Source organism: Solanum verrucosum, unplaced genomic scaffold (genome assembly GCF_900185275.1).
Source record: "Solanum verrucosum unplaced genomic scaffold, falcon-dt-bn FXZP01000306.1, whole genome shotgun sequence".
In the NCBI taxonomy this organism is placed as follows: domain Eukaryota; kingdom Viridiplantae; phylum Streptophyta; class Magnoliopsida; order Solanales; family Solanaceae; genus Solanum; species Solanum verrucosum.
The window spans coordinates 1,896,106-1,919,003 of NW_026020398.1; the positions used below are offsets into that span (position 1 = coordinate 1,896,106).

At 30.6% G+C, this 22,898-nt stretch overlaps 3 protein-coding genes across 3 annotated transcripts in view; all 3 read left to right on the forward strand.

The window, feature by feature from the left end:
- Positions 1-448: 448 nt before the first annotated feature.
- On the forward strand, positions 449-968 carry LOC125839546 (protein RDM1-like). Its single transcript, XM_049518534.1, has 2 exons — positions 449-503; positions 586-968. The coding sequence occupies exons 1-2, from the start codon at positions 449-451 to the stop codon at positions 966-968; spliced, it is 438 nt and encodes a 145-aa protein (XP_049374491.1).
- Positions 969-9,643: 8,675 nt separating this feature from the next.
- The window catches only part of LOC125839527 (serine/threonine-protein kinase STY13), a 192,157-nt gene continuing 178,902 nt past the window's right edge, over positions 9,644-22,898 (forward strand). The window contains exons 1-8 of the mRNA XM_049518515.1: positions 9,644-9,683; positions 9,804-10,182; positions 12,168-12,289; positions 12,469-12,674; positions 12,749-12,923; positions 13,128-13,262; positions 13,684-13,879; positions 14,159-14,187. Of these exons, the coding sequence (XP_049374472.1) occupies positions 9,849-10,182; positions 12,168-12,289; positions 12,469-12,674; positions 12,749-12,923; positions 13,128-13,262; positions 13,684-13,879; positions 14,159-14,178 (1,188 nt within the window). The 5' untranslated portion in view covers positions 9,644-9,683; positions 9,804-9,848 and the 3' untranslated portion in view covers positions 14,179-14,187. The remainder of the gene's footprint in view (positions 9,684-9,803; positions 10,183-12,167; positions 12,290-12,468; positions 12,675-12,748; positions 12,924-13,127; positions 13,263-13,683; positions 13,880-14,158; positions 14,188-22,898) is intronic.
- Positions 18,449-22,852, forward strand: LOC125839530 (homocysteine S-methyltransferase 2-like). The gene is made up of 7 exons (XM_049518518.1): positions 18,449-18,790; positions 21,419-21,475; positions 21,577-21,806; positions 21,907-22,036; positions 22,146-22,349; positions 22,467-22,538; positions 22,688-22,852. The coding sequence occupies exons 1-7, from the start codon at positions 18,620-18,622 to the stop codon at positions 22,838-22,840; spliced, it is 1,017 nt and encodes a 338-aa protein (XP_049374475.1). The 5' UTR covers positions 18,449-18,619; the 3' UTR covers positions 22,841-22,852.

The window sequence follows — 22,898 nt, forward strand, 5'->3', positions numbered from 1 at the left end:
CAAGTATCATTTCGTGGTCAATAGGTTAACGAAGGGTATTTTTGTACCAATTCCAATAGTTTAAGGGTATTTTAGGCCCTTCTCCGTAAAATAAATAAGTTTTAAATGAAAACTAAAACTTTAAAAAATAAAATAATAAAACTTTAATTCAAGAAGTTGATAACTTGATTTGAGAATACTTATTTGATGCTTTAACACACATTTTATAATATTTGATCGAAAAAAATAAAAATAGCAAATTCGTACACTGTATCTCTTATTTTCCTCGTGATATGACAATGATTATGTTCTATAGAATCATCCAAAAGAGGACATATAGAAAACGTGATCTAGTTTTATCGCTTATGTCACGTTATTCTCCACCACCTGACTACTCTCCCTATATATAAGAAGTCCTCTCTTTGAGTGTAAGAATAGAAAGAAATAAGAAGGAGCAAAGCTTCTCTGAATGGTTCAACTGTTTTTTATTCTCTTTTTGTTTTCCATGGCCGATCAGGATTTAAGTATAGATTATTTCTACCTTCCTTTTAGTTTCCTACTTACTTTTACTTTTTCGTTTCCTTACATGTGGGCTTTATAATGCAGATGTTATACTCAGAAAAGCAAGAATGTACCAAGAGTACATGCAGATGGTTCCCCTCCCCACAAGGAAGTCCTCTATGATTCCTTGTAACTCCTGGATAGGGTTGGCTGCATCAATGAAGGAGTTATATGGGCAACCATTGCACTACCTGACCAACCTGTCAATGAAGCAGTGGGATTATTTGAGGGTTGTGGCCAATGATGAAGACGTTCCATTGGATACACTCATCGATCCAGCCAAAGCTGAAGCAAACATTTGGCTTATAGAAGAAATGCATAGGAATACTACATCTCCTTTTTTCATTACTAGGCTCTGGCATGGTGATCCCATGTATCATGTTTATATTGATGCAATTTTCCCAGAGTTGAAGGATCCATCCAAATAGATTATGCTACAAATACCAATCCATCTTATATATGGACTTGGTCTAGAATCTTGAATTTCTAGTTTCTTTCTAAATGTAATCCCCATCAGTATTAGTATCATCTTCCCTAAGACAAAACTATGTACGTTTTGAAAAATGATTATCTTATGATCAATGCTTTTGAGTTTATCTCCTCTTCTCTTAGAGATGACATTTTCTTGCGAATCGAGGATTTGTTTTGCCTAATTAAGGTATATAAGTTTTCATAGTGTTGGGTTCGTTCACCCACACGCCAATCATGTGAATTCCATCCGTAATTTCGTTCTTGAGGTTGAATGATTTGAATTCTTGATGGGTGTTCTTGAGGTTTTATTCTTCATGCTTGTTTATGGAGTTGATGAATTCTTGAGGTGAGGATTTCGATTTTTGAGGGTTGTTAATTGTTGAGGAAAAGTGAGTAGATTCTCGTGTACTTGTATTGAGTAATTGAATCTAAGGAAAAATTTGAGGAAAATAATCGATTTTAGGCAAATTAGGGTCAGAAAACAAGAAGAAAATTTGTTAGATCGTTCTGGAAAGGGGCTGGGGGGCCGCGCCCCAGATGCGCCAGGAGGGCTGGCGTGGGGCGGCAGAATCGACCCCAGTAGTTGGAGGCCTGGCGCGTTGCGCTACCCCTGCACCCAGAGCGTCAGGCCACCTTCTTCTTCGTTCATCGATTCGTACTTGTCCCTTCGAGTTGAGCTTTCATTCCTTTCTTAATCCTAACTATCTAAACTACATTTAATCATCACGAGGTCCTTCATATCATGAATCGTAGCTATTAAATTCATAATTCAAATTCAATAAAAGATAAAGAGTCGAGTTTGAGAGAGTCTTTTGAGTTATTTTGAGAAGTCTTTTACAAACTTTTAAAACTTGTTTTAAGACTTGAGTACTTGAGTATGAGGATGAGGATGAGGAGAGTTGAGTTTCATTTTCAAAATAAATATATGAGAACTAAGTATTCCTAAGAGCAATTGTTTTACATTTAAAATGAGAGGAAACATCAATTTCCAAATGAGTTCATGAGGAGTTTTGAGTACTATCTTTTTAAGAGAACCCTTTTGAGTAATAATATCAAAGTTTGAGGATGAGAAAATGTTTTTAAGCATATGAACATGAGTTATATTATTTGAAGTAGTATTGAGCACCGATATGGGGACAAGTTCAGACAACTCAAAGTCCTCATAAATATGTAGGCAGAAAGGGTCATATTTTTTAGATGATTCTTTATTGATTTTTTAGCATAGCTTAGTGGATTCATTTAGTTGAGGATGTCTTATACTCCGGCAAGGTATATGACAGTTCTGACAACGTGGGCGAGACGTTGTATCATCACATAGCTCATAGTGATGGTTGTCAGTTAGAAAATCTCCCAAATAAAAGTAAAAGAGTTATTATTGTATTTTTAAATACATTGAGTTATTATCTACTATTTTAAAAGCTTTCTTTATAATGCATATTTATTGTTGCTTTTATATTGAACTGAGTTGAGTACTTCTGAGTTTGAGTATCCTTGACTATCTTTGAGTTGAGTTGAGATGAGGTGAGCATGTTTTTTCCTTTTTATTAGTTCAAGCTTATGTCTGTGCTTTAGAGTTCCCCTTGCATGCTTGTACATTCCATGTACTAATGCCATTTGACCTGCATATTTCATGATGCAGATACAAGTAACCAGGGTCATCAACAGGCACTTCGTTGATACCACTTGCAGTTCGAGTTAGGTTTGGTGAGCCTCCTTGCTTCCGAAGGATTCCATTTGTGGGTCTTGTCTCGACTTCCATATTTGTTATTTAGAGGTTTCATAGATAGATAATAGTGTTTTGAGGAGTCTTTTCCATTTCTTTGTTTAACGTTTTAAAAGACTTGAGTAGCCTATTTCTGGCTAGTTGAATATTCTTATATATTCTGAGTTATTTATTTGAGACAGTTGAGTTAAATCTTTGCAATTGAGTTCATATATTGTTGAGTAAGTCTTTCCCTGAGTATTGAGCCATGCCAAGGGTTCGCTTGTGGCTAGCAATGGTTCTCGAATGCCGGTCACATCCAAGATGTAGGCTCGGGGCGTGACACAAAACATGAAAACATGCGAATTCATCCATCTTGTGACTTGTGAGGATTCCCAACAAATCACGACCGATAATACAAGTCGTGATTGTTGTAGATGTCATCAACTTTCTCAAGTGCTTCTTTTTGAGATTGTGTTAAAATTTTTTTTTTTTAAATGATCGAATTCATTTTATGTGGTTGAATATTTTATATTGTAATATATAGTTAAAAAATAATGCATATATTGTGGAATAAAATATTAAAATAAATAAGTCTTAAATGAAAACTAAAACTAAAACTAAAATAAAATAAAATAATAAAACTTAATTCAAGAAGTTGATAACTTGATTTGTGAATACTAATTTGATGCTTTAATGCACATTTTGCAATATTTGATAGAAAAAATAAAAATAGCAAATTCGTACATTGTAGCTCTTATTTTCCTCGTGATATGACAATGATTATGTTCCATAGAATCATCCAAAAGAGGACATGCAGAAAACGTGATCTAGTTTTATCGCTTATGTCACGTTCTTCTCCACCACCTGACTACTCTCCCTGTATATAAGAAGTCCTCTCTTCGAGTATAAGAATAGAAAGAAATTAGAAGGAGCATGGGAAATATAATAGATTATCTCCGGAAGGAATTAACACCTAAGGAGATATGACTCTTTCCAAATGAGTTGGTGTTTGATGGTGAGAGAGAAATCCTTGAACGCACTGTTTTATTCAGATTGGTGAAACAGTGGCTGAAACGGGTCTCTTGGTACCATACTGTTGCAACATCAACGAAAGTAACCATTGATCAGTTGATGGAAGTTCCTATGTGTAGTAAATCCTCTGAATGGTTCAACTATTTTTTATTCTCTTTTTGGTTTTCATGGCCGATCAGGATTTAAGTATAGATTATTTCTACCTTCCTTTTAGTTTCCTACTTACTTTTACTTTTTCGTTTCCTTACATGTATGTTTTGAAAAATGATTATCTTATGAATGCTTTTTAGTTTATCTCATGTTCTCTGAGACAACATTTTTTGTTTGTACTTTATAGGATAAAAATGTTGATCAAATTTGCTAATGTTCTTTGTGGATATCGACTTTAAGAAATTCAAGGTAACAAATAAGAAATATCTTTAAACAACTAAAGTAGCCCAAATAAAGATAATAATTAATCTAAAAGAGTTCTTTTATGCTAAAAATCATTCTTTATTTTGAATATTGAAATTTAATTAAAAAATTTATTCTACTAAATAAGTAACTGGTGAAATACTAAAATATACAAATTTCATTTTTTTTTAATTTTTTTATCTAATTTGGCTCCTCTCCATTCTCTTCTTTCCATTTTCCCCAAGTTTTCCTCTTTTTGATTTTGTTTTAGTTAGTTTTTTTTAGATGATTTCTTTAATTGAGTTTAGCACTTTTGACTTGAACATTCATGTAAATATTTGGTTGATTTATAAATCTGACCTTTTGGGTCTGGTTGGCCAAAAAAAAATTCACGATTTAGATAATTAATATTTTGTGTATTAATTTGCTTGAAAAAACTTTAGTAATCCCATAATTATAGCAACATATATCTTGTCCATAAATGTATTTAAATAAAATTCTCTTCCTATCTTTTTTCCCCCCTACCAAGTGTCTATCTTCCAATTCCAATTGAGATAATTGATTTTCTGAACTGAAACCAATTTAGAAAATTGAATTCCTCTGATAAAAATTTGAATATTTTACTCTGCTTTCATTCTATTGGTTGTTGTCAAAAAAAAAAAATTACAACAATTTTTTTTGGGCGCAAGGAGGGAGAAAAGAGATGAAATAAATGGTAGTTTTTAAATTGATAAGAACACATTTATTTATATAAATTAACTATGGTTAGGTTACACTTTAGTTAATTAAATTCTAGCCATTAATTAAGTATAACTAGGGGTGTGTATCGGTCGGTTCGGTTCGGTTATAAGTATTATTGGTTCGGTTTATCGGTTTTCGGTTTTTAAATATGCTAAACCGATAACCAAACCAATAAGATATTTGTTATCGGTTTTCGGTTTATTGGTTTTAGGTCTTTAACGGTTCGGTTTTCGGTTTAACCAATAAGAAAATGCTTTCAAAACAAATATATGACTTATCCAATAATTTGACGCGATACGCATACATCGAAATAATCATTCCAAACGGGACAACAAGGACCAACTTGTTGTATTTTGGTCATCACAACAAAGACTTGGTTAATTTTCGATCACCATAATATATATAAAACGAGGTCCCCTTTATGCAATAAAGAGAATCAAATAAAATCAAATCATAAGCAAAGTCAAAATAGTAGCAAATGAGGCCATGCTTATGGTAACTAAATGAAGTTCTTACGTTATTTAAAAAAAAAACACACACACACAATTTGAATTCCTGACGTTAATCAAATTGCAGATATTTACAATCGTGCAAAAGCTAATATTAGTCAATTATAAACTAACTAAAGTAAATAAGTAATACTAAAAAGTAAAACCTATAGGTTAAATAACTAAAAGTAGAGAGGAGAGTTAATTGTTAAGTAGTGTTAATTATTGCGTAGGGTTTTATATTTTTAGTCTAATATACTACTAATTATATTAATATTTTTTTAATATATTATATTTATGTATAACTAAAAATTAAAATAGTAAATTATTATATTCTTAATGGGTTATCGGTTAATCCAATATTAAAAATCAATAACGAACCGATAACCCAATAATTTTTTTTGTAAAACCATTAAATAACCGTTATCCCAATAACCAATAATAATAAACCAATAACACTTTTTTCGGTTTGGTTTATCGGTCGGTTCGGTTTTGCACACCCCTAAGTATAACTTACATAAATTCCATACTGTAAGGAGTAAATTACATCTTATTCCTATTTTTTTAAAAATTATAATAATTCCTTAAAATTTGTATCTTCGGATACATAAGTCACCATTCGAATACATTAATTATGATACAAGAAGTATCAATCTGTTACACTAAAATAGGGAATAAAAATTGAAAATCTAATTAAATCCCATAAATGACGCTTATGTTTCTTCTTACTTTTGATATATAAAGGCAAATCCTAAAAGGATGAAGAAATTTAAAATTTAAAATTGCTTTCCCCTGTTCAGCGAAGTAACCTTTCAGATTTGATTCAAAAAAATTTGTCGAAATTTTGGGTAATCATGATGAGTTATGAAGAATACAAAAGTGATGAAATTGTTGTTGGACAAAAGATTTCTTTTGTGAATCTTCAAGTTCATTGAAGATCCTTTCAATTTTGATTCAAGATTGTCAAAAAATTTGAGTTTCAAAATAATTTTCCCAGTTCATCGAAGATTCTTTCAATTTCGATTAAAAAATTCAAAAATTTTGCGATTCAAAATTCTTCTCCTAGTTCATTGAAGATCCTTTCAATTTTGATTCAAACACAAATTATACAAATTACAATGTATAATTTGTGTTGTATAAAGCAAGCGAGAGAGAGAAATTTGATATACAAACGTTTTATTTCGATTCAATTGTATACAAATTCAAATTTTATGCAGATATACAAACACATATTAAAATTGAATTGAAGGGCTGCCAACTATTTATATAAACGAAAGGTTGCCAGCGATTTATACAAATGAGAGGTTGCCAACGATTTATACAAATGAGAGGCTGCCAATGATTTATACAAATCTGATGCAACATGGCAAACATAAAGTTTGCTATGGAGCGCAATTACACAAACTATAGCTATAGCATACAAATATGATTTTTATGTTTGCTAAACCTAAAATTTACTCTTAGCTTTTCAAATTACAAAAATCCTTAAAATTTATGGATTTCGGATACATCACTGGACTTCCGCATACATCATTGGATATCCGGATACATAGGTGAGGGATGTATCCTAGAGGAGAGGGATGTATCAGAGAGGGGATAAGACATCCAGATACATCACCGGATTTCCGGATACATCAGCAGCCATCTGGATACATAGGTGAGTGATGTATTTAGAGAGGGGAGGGATGTATCTAAGGGAGATAGGATGTATCAGCGAGAGGAGAGTGATATACCCAAGAGGAGATTTTTGAATTTTTTTTAAATGGTAGGAAATTTTAGAGATTATGATAAAGTAATATGTGTATTAGGTAATTTTTCCTATAAATATAAAGTACATAAAAATAGTTTTATAATTTTGTATACCAAGAAGAAGAAATATATTTGTTAATCAATTTAATAAAAAAATAGAAAGAATATGATTATATGAATGTAAATAATGTAAAACATGAGTAATTTTTTCTCGTGAAGTTGTGATAACAACTGATGATGCACACTAGTTAAAGTCAATTGTTTTCCTTTTATATGTATATATAAACATGAAAATTACTATATACATAGCATTAATGGATTGTCATAAATATTTCACTATTTGATTGTTATGCAATATTCAAACATAATATTTCAGTAGAGTTGTTATATAGAAATAATTTAACAAAGAATGTATCACTATAATGAATATCGTTGTTGTTAGAATATTATTATAGAAAAATATAATATAATATAAAAAATTGATTTTTAAAAATATCAAGCCATTATAATTACAAATGATTGTTATATTAAGATTTGATTATATTTAATAGATCTTATCATTTCATATAGAGAAAACTAATATATTTTTTAATACTCATCAAATATAAAATATTACTTTTTTCAAACAATTCTAATTTATATTCCATTCTAGTGTTTCTTTTCTAGTTAAGGAAACTTAGATCTTATCCAACTTTAAAATCTGTTACATTTTCTACACATTTTGTTAAATTTTTTTTCTTGTTACGCTACGTATAAAGGGAATTGAACCTTTTCTATTATTGGCAAAAAGATATATAACATATTACTTCGATTCAATAATTTATTAGAAGCACATATTAATTGAGAAAAATCCAAGAATGATAAAAAATATTAAATAGTATTTTTATTAAATAATTTCCCTACTCCAAAAGTTAAAGGAAAAAACAAATATGTCTAGATTACTCTGAAACATAGTCGAGGCAATACATTCGAAAAATAGAAAAAAAACAATCAAATATAGACGAAGCAAACAAAAAAACAAAATCGAGAATCACTTATTTACTCACCCACATAAAAAGAAAAGTAAAAGAATGTCACTTTTAAAAAATACATAATATTTTAATTTTCAATATTCACTTGAGATGCTTAAGATCACAATACTTAAATGACATTTTAATGCATTATACATATATACTTCATTTAAGATCATAAAATTCAAAATTCATTCATAGATTATATTAAAAAAATTTGTCCAACCAAATTAAGAAACACAATATGCATTCAATTTATTTTTTTAAATCATATTCAATTGATCAAAATCCTTGAAAATGATTTTTTTTTCTTCATAGATCATATTAAAAGAATTTGTCCAACCAAATTAAGAAACACAATATGCATTCAATTTTATTTTTTAAATCATATTCAATTGATCAAAATCCTTGAAATTTTTTTTTTCTTAGAAAAATAAGTTTTAAAAAAATGTAAAAAATGAATTTTCTTTATTAGAAATAAATAAAAACAAATTCAACAATTGACATTTCATATTAATGTATACTGCCACTCCAACACACCTCATATTCACTCACCCCATAGCTCCCATCTCCACCACCCGACCATATTATATACAAATATATTTATAATAATATTATTTATTTACCACAAATAAAGAAAAAAAAATCACTTATTCACCTAAAAAACAATATTTTTCTTCTTACCCCAAACACACCCATAAAGTAAATTAGAGAGGAGTAATTTTTTTATTTCCTTTTTTTTTTGTCCACTCGATATTTAATACTTGTATTATAATTTCAATTAAATTCAACTCGTATTCTGGGTGTCACTCCTAATATGAGAGGGGATTTGTAAAATAAATAAATATATAATACCAAAACCAAGGACATTTTGGTCAATTCACATGTTGTTTCTATATAAATGAATGAATTTATGTTTTACAGGTAATTTAGTTGAAAGGATTTGCACGGAAAATAGTACAATTATTCTCTTTGTTTGTTTGGTAGGGAGTATCTTATGCTTTTATGAAGAAAAAATAAACATTATTAATGGTAAATAAAAATAATTAAACCTTTTTTTAGGCGTATTTTTCTCCCCCATTAACATTTTTCCTTTTTTTCTCTGAAATTTTCTGACTTTTTCTCACAAGAAAAATCAAAGCAGAAAAAGAAGATTTAGGTCAAACTTTGCGTCTGTAAATGTTTATGGCAAAATCTTCTTTTTCTGCATATAGGTTTTTGATTTCAGATTGTGGGTATTATTCTTTTTCCCTTCAAAATTTTTAAATATTTTTTTTATTTTTTTTTATTGTGGTCGTTGTCTGGGGAATTTAAGGTCGTTTTCTAAGGGTTTACTTTTTTTTTCTTTTTTAATTTAATTGGTTTTCATTTATGTGTCAATGGATTGGTTGGTGATGAGAAAAAGGTTGCGTCTTTGAACAGATCCTAAAAGTCAGTTTCTTTTTATTTGGTTTGAATTTTTCTTGCCCTTTTTTTAGTAATTTGTATTATTTATTTGTCAAATTTGGAAAAAAAGAATCATAGTTGGAATTGAAATTTGGGTTTTTTGGGAAGGTGTGAGTTTTATATTTTTCATGTTCATTAGTTTATTGAAATGAAAATGAAAATGAAAGATATCCTTATTTTGTATTGATTTGTTTTCTGATATGAACTTTTTTTTTTTTTGGTTTTCAGATCAGAAATCTGCTAAAAGTTTGAAGCTTTGTTGGTATTGTTAATATGGATTTGAATAGTAAGGAGAAAGTTGAAGAAGGGTCTAAATTGGAAGGGGTAGGTACTGTTAGTAATAACAATATGGAATCGAAGAGTCTTCGAAGCATTAGTAGCAAAGATATGATATTCAGGGCTGATAAAATTGATCTGAAAAGCTTGGATGTTCAATTGGAAAAGCATATGAGTCGAGTTTGGTCGAACAATTTAGAGAAACAAAATCAGCATAGGCCTAAGGAAGTATGGGAGATTGATCCTTTAAAGTTGGAAATTAAGTATCTTGTAGCTAAGGGTACCTATGGTACCGTTTATCGCGGTACCTATGACAATCAAGATGTTGCAGGTAACATTAGATTCTATGTTTGTTTTTATGATCTTGGTTGCTACATGTTGTATTGTGATTTTTGGGACTTGATCTGTAGTTAAATAATGCAAACATTCAACCGAGTGCAACATTTAGCCTTCTTGTAGCGTGGGTGCATAATATTATACCAGAAATGCCTAGTTTTATAGAAAGATCACGGGTTCATGTGCCCCATATTTTAGCCTATAAAGTAGTCCTTGTTTTTCAGTTTTATCTAGATAACTAGATATTGTTGTTTATATTTTGATACTATTCATTCCCTTTAATACACAAACAAGTAAAAGAAACTAGAAACAAGATTCATTGTGATATTGATGAAATAAGTTGAGCTGGATATCGATTGTAATTGGACTGTAGTGGAAGCGAGTTCTGTGAACTTTGATATGGCTATTGATGATATCCATTTTTAACCTTTATGTAACTAATTTGGTTGTCTAGAAAATTAAGTCCAAGTCCACTAATTTTTCTCTGTTTATCAGATAGTGAATGGCTATATTAAATTGCCTGCACAAGTAATACCGTAAAAAAGCTGTTTTTTTTTGTAAATTAACTTGTTTGCATTGAATTTATTGATATTCACTACCAGGATTTGAAGCACTGAACTGTACTGTTGGCATTGCAGTTTGCCCTAAATGATTATTGTTTTATATTATAATTACCTAAAACACTATTTTTCTGATAAGATTTATAGGGTTGACAATGAAAATTCCTTTTATTCTCTTCTCAACAATAAAAATAAAGGTTCTTTCTATCCTCTCTTCTTATGTGGTTGCTTGAGGGTGCTTGGATAAAATTTACTGCAGAGAGTGGCTCAACTTGGTGAGATTATGTTCCTTGTTCACATCATGCATAAACATTTAATAGTGAGAAGAAAAGACACTGTGTTGAGAACCATGAGGTCTCATGTTCAAATCCCAGTGATTCCTTCCCATCTGTCTTGAACATGGGGGATAGAGTTACCTGGTGCCTATTGTTGGTGGGTGGTGATAGGTATCTCGTGGAATTAGTCGAGGTGTGTGAAAGCTGGCCCTGACCATACGGTTATCATAAAAATAAAAAAAAGACACAGAAGTAAAAATCTTAATTCATTCCATAATGGTCTGCTGAAAGGCCTATACCTCAAGGTCAAATTTCTTCACCAAAGTCCAAGCTGAAAATATACGCGTAAATAGTGGTCTGCTGAAGGGCCGACATACCTGCTAAAAGTTTTCTAAATGTGTCAAGATTTCTAGGATTTTGTCAGGGAACATTTTTCTCAATTAAGCTATTTAGGCCAGTAATTTTTTGGGACTTAGTTGTTGTTGTTGTTAGCTATTTAGTCCAGTATTTTCCACTTACGCAGCAAAATCTTCAAAGAAGCTGTGTTTGCAGTGAAATTAACAGCACTTCTGTAGAGCGGAACTATTAAACATTTTACTGACTGTAAATTATGTATTTCAATTTACCACAGAGAGTTCTAACTGAAATATGTGCATTTCCAAAGGTATTTATTTCAGTGTTTCAATGAACCAATTCTACTTATTCATGGTTAAAATGAGTCAGCTTTCTTCCTTCCCCCTGTCCCCCCCTTCCACCCCCAAAAGAGTAAAAAATATCGAGTTTGTGCAATATATTCTGTCTTATAGCTATATGCTGCAAATTTGAAAAGTAAAATCATAATTTAAACATCCTTGTGGATAACGGAAATCTTGATGCTGGAAACGAACTTTGTTCCAAAGATATAGAAATGTGTGGATACATGAAGAGGACATTTGGGCATGACGTTACGTTATTCACTTCAAAGTGTCATGATTAGACTAACTTGAGCCAATGAACTCCACAGAATTTGTAACAGTATGTTGGATAAAGTATATATGAAAAAGAACTTCTGCCAATTAATGAAAATAATCAACAGTATTCTCAAAGTTTTTCAGGAATTTTACCAACCACCGGTAAGAGTTTCTTATGGAATGTTATTTGTGTAGTGAAACTGTTGGACTGGGGAGAGGATGGCATGGCCACAGCTGCTGAAACTGCTTCTCTGCGGGCATCATTTCGGCAGGAGGTTGCTGTTTGGCACAAACTTGACAATCCGAATGTTACCAGAGTACTTAATCTTTTTCCTAAATTGGTTCCTCACTTTTCAGCTTTTAATTATGAATATTTCTATTGAGTTATTGCCATGCAGCTTAAAGCAAGCTTTGACAATTTTAGATTTGGTATGTAGGATCCAATTATTTAACTCAATGTTCTGAATTTCCATTTGATTGTGTTTGCTGCTTTCAGTTCGTTGGTGCTTCTATGGGTACTTCAAATCTTAAGATTCCTTCGAAGAATCCTTCTGATGGTTACACTACCCTTCCTTCTCGAGCTTGTTGTGTTCTTGTGGAATTTCTCCATGGCGGAACATTGAAAAACTACTTGTACAAAAACAGGAAGAAGAAGCTTGCCTTTAAGATTGTCCATCAGCTTGCTCTTGATTTGGCCAGAGGGTACGTCTTTTTCCAACATTGTTTTCTTGATAATTATACCCAATGATGCTTATTTTCTTCTTCCAATTGTGCAGGCTGAGCTATTTGCACTCAAAAAAGATTGTACATCGTGATGTGAAAGCTGAAAACATGTTGTTAGACACTAGTAGAAATTTAAAAATTGCTGATTTTGGAGTTGCTCGTGTTGAAGCACAAAATCCCAAAGACATGACCGGGGAAACTGGAACCCTTGGCTACATGGCCCCAGAGGTATTCCCACTTTTATGAGAGTTGTTTGGGTTGGCTTTGCCCGTCTGAGATATATTATGTCAGCTGATATTGTCACTTGTCTATCCTCTCCCTATATCTTTTAAGAAAATTCTTCTTACTTTTGTGTTAATATTATTTCTACGTCACATCAAACCTACTTTTTCTCTATCATGTACAAAGGATTTAATCACATGCATTGTGCAGGTACTTGATGGCAAGCCCTACAACAGAAAATGTGATGTATATAGCTTTGGTATTTGCTTATGGGAAATTTATTGCTGTGATCTCCCATATCTAGATCTAAGCTTCGCTGAAGTCTCTTCTGCCGTTGTTAGACAGGTTTGTCCTCTGATTTACTAGTAAAAACATAGTAACACAATATCTTTTCTTATGTTGCTCTGTCTCTCCAATATTGTTGCCTATGTCATGCACACAAAATAGCTTGGATACTATATACTATATACCTTTGAGTGCTCATGCACTTCAGTATTAGAGGGCATGCTTACCTTTCTCGACTCATTGCTCATATGTTGTGTTGCTCGAACTCTCCAAATTGTTGTTGCAACTGTGTTGGATCTTTCAAAATGCACTATTTTTGGAGTATCCGACGCACATCTGTCGACATTTTTGAAGAGTCCGAGCAACATAGTCATAAGTCATATCTTGAGTTAATACTGGTCTGTTATCTTTCTGTTTTTCTTAAATGTGTGAAAAACACACTTGCTGCTTAAATTATTCACATGTTATAACCATCTTGCAGAATTTGCGACCAAGTATCCCAAAATGTTGTCCAAGCTCTGTATCAAATATCATGAAGAAATGCTGGGACGCAAATCCAGACAAACGACCTGAAATGGATGAGGTAGTGAAAATGTTGGAAGCCATTGACACAAACAAAGGAGGAGGAATGATACCCGAAGACCAAGTTATACAAGGCTGTTTTTGCATTGTTCGTAGTAAGGGTCCATAGTCTTTGTTTACTCTACTTTTTAGCCGTGTTGCTCATGTTGATGAAATTGTACTGTTAATTCATTCGGTTGCTTGAATGCTTGGAGCATGATGTTGGAAAATCTTCCTCAATTGTTGTAAACGAGTATAGCTGGTGTAAAGTTCAAGAATTTTAAGTTTGATCTTTTCACGAGAACCTTCCGTTCTCCTTCCTTGATGTGGATGTACAGCTCAGACTTCGCGCTATTTTTCTCCAGATTGCAATTATTTCTTCTTTTTCTTTTCAGGGAAACTCCGATGTTTCTAATCCACTGGCCTGATTGTGCCAGAGAAGCCCAGTATGGGGATTCTAGCGCCCTATCGAAGAGAAGATTTCATTTTAAAGCAATTCTTCAAGTATATAGTTTGGCAAAAGATTTCTGTTATGCCATATGGTAATGGCAAGACTACAGGCTGTTTTTTGGTTTTCTGTTAAAGTTGAACATGAGATTTCAGAGTCATTGGTGCTAATAATATGACCATTTTGCCCTCTTGATTAGTACAATCCAATTGTTCTTATTGTGGCATATTTGGCTATTTGCTCTGAAAAATGTCAAGAATCCAATCTAACTTCTCTAAGCTTTTGGCTTTTGTGTCCCATTTGTGGTCATGATGTTCAAAAAATTTCTTACCTTAAGTGGGATTTTCCCAAATTGATCATAAAACATTGAGTATTTGTTTTGACTTAGGATTATAGTTAAGTGGATTCCAACACACAAAACCATTGGGAATTTGTCCAAAGACAATGAGAATTGACTTCTTTTTTTGTTCTTTTGCTTGGTCTTGTCCTCTTTCCTTTCTTGACATGACACAATTCCTTAATTCCTCAAGATATGATGTGCATGATCACCTCTTCTTCTTTTGTATTTTCCATACTTGTTTTTTATTATGTCTTACTTGAATCGAGAGCTTATCAGAAATAATTTCTCTATCTTCAGTATAAAGTAGGGGTAAGATTGCGTACACACCACCTCCAAACTCCACTTGTGCATTACGCTGGATTTGTTGTTGATGTATACAAAAGTAAAACCCAAAAATTACATTCAAGGTTATGATGACCAAGTTGTCAATAGAGTGTGATGAAAGTCATGACAAATCAGGTTTTGAGTCTCACTTGAGAGAAAAAAGAAGTGATAAATGATTTTTTCTTATCAGCCTGATTTTTGTTGAAAAAAAGTTAATCTATACATGTATTGTCACGATGGACTCAATTTGACAAGACACCTTATTTATTATCGAATAGATGTAAAAAAGAAAAAACTGTTATTTTAATCTACGTGAATGCATAATGCAGTGGACTCAATTTGACAAGGCACTTTATTTATTATCGACTAATTGTAAAAAAGAAAAATTGTTGTTTTTGTCGATGTGAATGCATGATGCTTCATCCACCATGTTGCTTTTGGCTAAACACCTTATTTATTATCGAATAAAAGTAAGAAAGAATAACTTATTATTATATTCTGCGTAAATACATGATACTTCATCCACCAAATTCACCATATTACTTTTGACCAAGACACCTTATTTATTATCGAATAAATATATAAAAAAAACTTATTATTATATCGAACATAAATGCGTAATGCTTCGTACACCATCTGCTTTCATTTTCTCTGTCATTCTAATTTCTACCCTGTCATACAGAAGGATTATTCTATAGGACTCTTGCACGCAATTTGACATTTTGTTATGCAAATTGTTCCTTCCAAATATCTAACGATTTTTTAAATTAAATTGACCTTTATCAGATAATAAAAACCATAAGATATCAATTCTATTTTTATAAAGTAGTTGAAAGTTATTCAATTGCAACCACCATACTTCTAAGTCCTTATTCTTAAATTCTGCCTTTTTATTTTAAAGAGGCGGAAATAAATTTTTTAATTAAAATAAAATTTAATAATTTTGATAAAGAAAATCTATATTTACCTGTTTATGGGTCTTATACAATCTGAGTCCAGATTAAATAATATCCAAAAACGAATATAAAACACCAGATGAAAAAAAAGTTTCTTTATTTGTTTGTTTTGTCATTTTTTTTAGAGGAAGGGTAGATTTTAAAAGTTGTAAATTTTCCCCCATATTATATGGTACAATAAATTGTTGGTGGTAGAACCGAATTTAGAAATTAAAAATGTCTTAGAGCATTACTATATATATATATGTATATATTATTATTATTTTTTCCTTCCAATAACATAAACGTATGAAAATCCTCTAAAAATGTTCAAATAATTGTTTTTCCTCCCGTCGGTCAAACAATATTTGTCTTAGATTACACATAAAGATTTAGGATAATATTTTTTAAATTTACGTACAAACACAAAAATAAATTAAAAAAATCGATTTATTCCTAAAGAATATATTCCAAAAAATTTCTTTATGAAAACATTTTTCCTTACATGCAGAACACACACATAGAATATGCTTTATTTATACAATTGTCAATACCCAAAATATTTTTGTGATAAGATATAGAACGTGTTACTTAAAAAATAATTTAGAAATAGCGTGAAGCAATTTCCTCCGCAAATTATGACTAAAGCATCTTAATCTAAATGTACTTTTATTTATTTAAAATGTTTTTTCCAACAAAAAAGCCATGATAAGTGTATTTGTTTAATTATACAACATTAGCGTGAAATTTAAGTTAATTATTTTATTATTTGAAAAACGTTAATCATGTTAATTCTTGTTTAATACGGCGTTGGGACTAGCTAATTATGTGTTGGCTTACAATTAAGTTTCAAATTCCATTAATATGCTTCTACTAATTATTTACGTTTTGTGGGTTAGACCTTAGAAGTTTCCTCCTCCCTAATTAATTAGCTAATTATGTGTTGGCTTGTAAGGAACTAGTAAAATGGAGGGATTTCGAAATTAGACTGAAATTATATGTAAGGCAACTCTATGTAAAAAAGAAGAAGAAGAAGAAGGGATAATTATCTAATTAAATAAATATTTTTATCATATTTATTAAGTCTCTTTATAATTTGAAATAATTACATTTTATTTCACTAATTAATAATTTCATACCAGATTTCAAGTCAAATACAATACATGTTTTTTTTTCTTGCTACCACATATACTAAAATATGGAGAGAAGCGAGCGAGAACAAGAGGGAGGTGAGTGAGATTTGTCTATGTATCCAGATATATGTGAATCATACTAGATACAAACTACATGTATCTGTGATATCAAAAACACGATTGATATGAGAGTGACGAGCGAGATGAGAGAGAGATGAACGAAATTTATCTATGTATCTCAAATGTGTGCAAATTCACTATGATAAAGTATATCTGAACGTTTTGATTACATAAAATTTAACAAGATTTGTAATATTAGAAAGTATAGTGTATTTTGTAAATTAGAAAGATTTTGGTAAGTTACCAAAGAAAGGAAGAAGGGCACATCATGTGAAATGGACTCAAAGACAAAATGGGTCGATTTTCCTTCCTGTGCGCTAGATATATATGCAAATGCTTAACCAAATTTGATTTTGCAAAAAATATTATTTTAACCTACCAAAAAAATTTGTCCAAATGCATACTAAAGAAATTGTCTAGATACATTATAAAATTATGGCTAGATACATGCCACTTGAATTTAATCTTCTTCTTGCAACAAAAAATCCAATAGCTTGCCTATTTAAGGAGATGTTTTTGTGAAATTATCCACAGTCTAAAAATATCTTCTTCTTTTTTCTTCTCATCAAATTTTTAGCCATGAGTGCACGTATTTGAAAGAAATTATAGAATTTTAGAAAGAGATAGCTCACAACGATTTGCATCCTAATTGGGTTGAGGTAACTTTTAAGAAAGTAGGTTGCAGTTTTTTTTTTATACATAACTTTTTTTTATTCTCTTCCAAATTAATATTGTAATATTTTTATAAGGATATATTTCTTCTTGATATTCACAAAATTATTAAAGATATACGTCCCAATTAAGATAGATCTAAGTGGTAAGAAAAATCAATTACGATAGATCTAATTGGTAAGAAAAATCAATTACGATAATTAAACCATGTCAAACAAATTAACGAAAAGAATATGTAATAGGAGTAGTAACTAATAACATCTTACTAAAAATAAATTTTGGGTATTGAAAGTGATATTTTAAAATATTTAAGGACATTAAATTAATTATACAAATTTCGTGGCTCTTATCCTCCTCATGATTTTAAATTATCTTTTATGTTTCTCTTTTATATATTTTTAAAGAGAAATATTAATTAAGAAAATTGATTACTTTTTTATTTATATTTAATTTTTATTATATCACTTCTATAATTATAAGTGTTAATCATCTAAATATTGAAAAATAAATAATATTTAATAATAATAATAAAATATGTATATTATAAACGATAAATTATTCTGTATTCTTATTTTAAATTAAATAAGTAAAAGTGAATAAATAGTGTATTAATTAGGATATATAGAAAAGATAACAAGTAATCTAAGATATTTTTAATTTAAAAATTAAGACAAATAATTTGAGACCGAAGTAGCCGTATACACACTATATATGTTGGAGATACTCCCCATTAAACTCATTTTCCTTTTTCAATCTTCTGCCAACTTCTGCAAAGTTTTCAAAATAAATATATTCACTTTCCTTCTAAATTTCTACACAATCCCCTCAATTAATTTTTAGTCAATATTTTTGCAGAGATTAATTATAACACAAAAAGGAAAAAAATGGGGTTGAAAAATGGGTCGACATTTTTGGGTGATTTTCTCCGGCAGTGCGGTGGCTACGCCGTGATAGACGGTGGACTTGCGACGGAGTTGCAGAGGCACGGTGCTGACTTAAATGATCCTCTTTGGAGTGCCAAATGTCTTGTTAGCTCTCCTCATCTTATAAGAAGGGTACGTATCGTTATTTATTGTGTTTCAGTTATCATATTAATTTGTTCTTGTTATTAGTTTCTTACTTTTAATATCTGTTATCGTTCGTTATTTTTTGCGTTTCAGTTATTTGTTCTTGTTATTAGTTTTTTACTTTTAATATTTATTATTATCTGTTGTTTATTGTGTTTTAATTATCATATTGATTTGTTCTTGTTATTAGTTTTTTGCTTTTAATATTTGTTATCATTTATTGTTTATTGTGTTTCAATTATCGTATGATTTGTTCTTATTATTGATTTCTTACTTTTGATATATGTTATATATCATTTGTTGTTAATTTATTGTGTTTCAATTATCATATTAATTTATGCTTGTAATTTCTTTTCTCGAATGTTCTACATTATTTTTTATTAATTAGTATATTTTTTATTTGTCCTTTTATAACTAATTTGATTTACTGCACACAAATTAAAAATTCTTCTAAATAGTCCAAATAAGAAGAAATGAAGCGATAAAGATTAGTTCCGTGTCGTACGTTCAATTTTTTCATATCGTCTTGAGATGTTCATCCTTAGCTTAAACTTTTTAAATATATATTATTATTACCTCTTATCTTCTTCTTGATTTTCTTAAAAAAGTCATAATTGGAATTTAAAAAACTAACTAAAGAACTAAAATATGTAAAGCTATCATTTTCATCATGTTAGACAGTAACAGAGTCATTCTTGTCAAAGAGGTGTCCATTAATCATTCTTTATTAAAAATTATACTATCTTAAATATACATTGCTCGTTAATTTCTTCGTAATATTTATATATTTTATGTTTTATTTCTCGTTAGTAAAAAAATTTACTCCTTTATTTGTATTTATGTGGAAGTTTCGAGCTGTTATGTTAGACAGTGACAGAGTCATTCTTGTGAAAAAGATATCCATTAATCATTCTTTATTAAAAAATTATACTATCTTAAATATATACCGTTCGTTAATTTCTTCGTAATATTTAAATATTTTATGTTTTATTTCTCATTTGTAAAAATTTTTACTCCTTTATTTGTATTTATGTGGAAGTTTCGAGCTGTTATGTTAGACAGCGACAAAATCATTCTTGTTAAAGAGGTATCCGTTAATCATTCTTTATTAAAAAATTATACTATCTTAAATATATACCGTTCGTTAATTTCTTCGTAATATTTAAATATTTTATGTTTTATTTGTCGTTAGTAAAAAAATTTACTCCTTTATTTGTATTTATGTGGAAGTTTCGAGCTGTTACGTTAGACAGTGACAGAGTCATTCTTGTCAAAGAGGTATCCATTAATCATTCTTTATTAAAAAATTATACTATCTTAAATATATACCGTTCGTTAATTTCTTCATAATATTTAAATATTTTATGTTTTATTTCTCGTTAGTAAAAAAATTTACTCCTTTATTTGTATTTATGTGGAAGTTTCGAGTTGTTATGTTAGACTGACATAGTCATTCTTGTCAAAGAGGTGTCCATTAATCATTCTTTATTAAAAAATTATACTATCTTAAATATATATCGTTCGTTAATTTCTTTGTAATATTTAAATATTTTATGTTTTATTTCTCGTTAGTAAAAAAATTTACTCTATTTGTATTTATGTGGAAGTTTCGAGCTGTTATGTTAGACTGACAGAGTCATTCTTGTCAAAAAGGTGTCCATTATTCATTCTTTATTAAAAAATTATACTATCTTAAATATATACCGTTCGTTAATTTCTCGTAATATTTAAATATTTTATGTTTTATTTCTCGTTAGTAAAAAAAATTTACTCTATTTGTATTTATGTGGAAGTTTCGAGCTGTTATGTTAGACTGACAGAGTCATTCTTGTCAAAGAGGTGTCCATTATTCATTCTTTATTAAAAAATTATACTATCTTAAATATATACCATTCGTTAATTTCTTGTAATATTTAAATATTTTATGTTTTATTTTTCGTTAGTAAAAAAATTTACTCCTTTATTTGTATTTATGTGGAAGTTTCGATCTGTTATATGCTTGCTGTTTTAATTTATTTAATGTTAGTTTCTGTGGAACATGTGAGGTGTTACAATACTTTACTTTGATATCAACAACGTGGCTGACTTTATCTTTGACACCTCATCATTTTGTTTCAGTTATTATGCTGACACATCTAAGTCTACATACAAATGTAACACATCTACAAGTTACAACAAGTTATATACTGACGTAAAGCTATTAAATTCTATCGAATTCTTATTATTATCATCCGCTCTACGTCCGCCCTGGCACCCCTAGAACATGGAACATGTGTACATAAAAGATTACTGATATTTTAATAAAATATTAAACCTTATAAATCATAAATTTCAAAAAGTATAGTGAATGTAGTGCTAATTCTATCAAATTTAAATAAATTCTATAATTTCGTCTTTGCTTGAGATGTATTGACATAACCAAACTAACAGAAACACAAGGTAATTGCTTGGCCTATTTGATTTGGTATGTCAATTTAGGAGATATCCTTTAGGAGATTCAGAGTATGTTTTTCTCTTGTAAACCGTAGCCATTAAGGAGGAGGACAAGCTAACGGACTAACATGAATGACAAAGATTTAAAAAAAAATATGATTGATATTCTGTTTTATGTAATAGGTGCATCTAGATTACTTGGAAGCTGGTGCCAACATTATAATCTCTTCATCTTATCAGGTTTGCAAATGAACTTATGTATTTCCTTTTATTGCTCTTTGGCTAATTAGATGACTAGTAATGCTCACATTAGTTGTTTCACTTTCATTTGCATGAGACAGGCAACCCTTCAAGGATTTGAAGCCAAGGGAATTTCAAGGGAAGAAGGTGAAGCATTGCTCAAAAGAAGCGTGGAGATAGCATGTGAAGCGCGAAACATATATAACGACAGAGCTTCCAAAGGTTCTTGGGATGATTTTGATGATGAAACCGGTTTGAAACGCAATCCAGTCTTGGTTGCAGCGTCTGTGGGAAGTTACGGAGCTTATTTGGCTGATGGTTCTGAATATAAGTGAGTTAATGTTCAACGTCTTAGCATAACAGTCGAGGTGTATTTTGATTATTAACTTAATATATGTGAAATTGACTACTCTGCCCTTCGTGGTTTGCAGTGGAATTTATGGTGATGCAATTACTGTGAAAACTCTGAAAGATTTTCATCGAAGGAGAGTTCAGGTTCTTGCGAATTCAGGTGCTGATTTGATTGCATTCGAGACAACTCCAAACAAAATCGAAGCTCAGGTATTTACTTTCTTGATCTTTTACGATATCTTATATCTTATATACTCTGTGTTCATTTTCCTCCAAGTCGAATAGTTGTGTGCTTAACTTCATTTTTTGTTTCATATAGGCTTATGCTGAGCTTCTTGAGGAAGAGGCTGTCAGCATTCCTGCGTGGTTTTCCTTCAGTTCTAAAGATGGTACCAATGTAGCCAGTGGCGATTCCATTGCAGAATGTGCTTCAATTGTTGATTCGTGTAAGCAAGTTGTTGGAATTGGAATCAATTGTACCTCTCCAAGATACATTGAGGGGCTGATCCAATCAATCCGAAAGGTATAATTACTTCTTTGGTTTGTGAAATTGATATGTAAAAGAAGCGTGCCGTCATGTACCAAGATTTATCTTGAAACTCCGAAATGTTAATTGCTTCCATGGCCAAATGATATGCAGGTAACAAGCAAACCAATACTTGTATATCCCAACAGCGGTGAGACTTATGATGGCGAAAAGAAGGAATGGGTGGTAAGTCTTTTCAATATACTATATATAACCTTTCTTGTTTTTATAACATGTACGACTATCAAATGATTGAACAATAGAGAGCAATTTACTTAGGAAACTTAATTGGCATTCTTAAAAAGCATCTAATGAACGCTTATATATCATTGTAGGCTTCAAGGGGCGTCGCAGAGGAAGATTTCGTGTCATATGTGGACAAGTGGTGCGAGGCTGGGGCGTCTCTCGTCGGAGGTTGCTGCAGGACTACCCCAAATACCGTTAGAGCTATTTCCAAGGTTCTCTCCCTCAGGTCTCATAGGGTTTAAACTGAGTTTTTGGGGCAAATATGTTAAAAGAGTTATGGAACTAAAATGATTTGTTTTA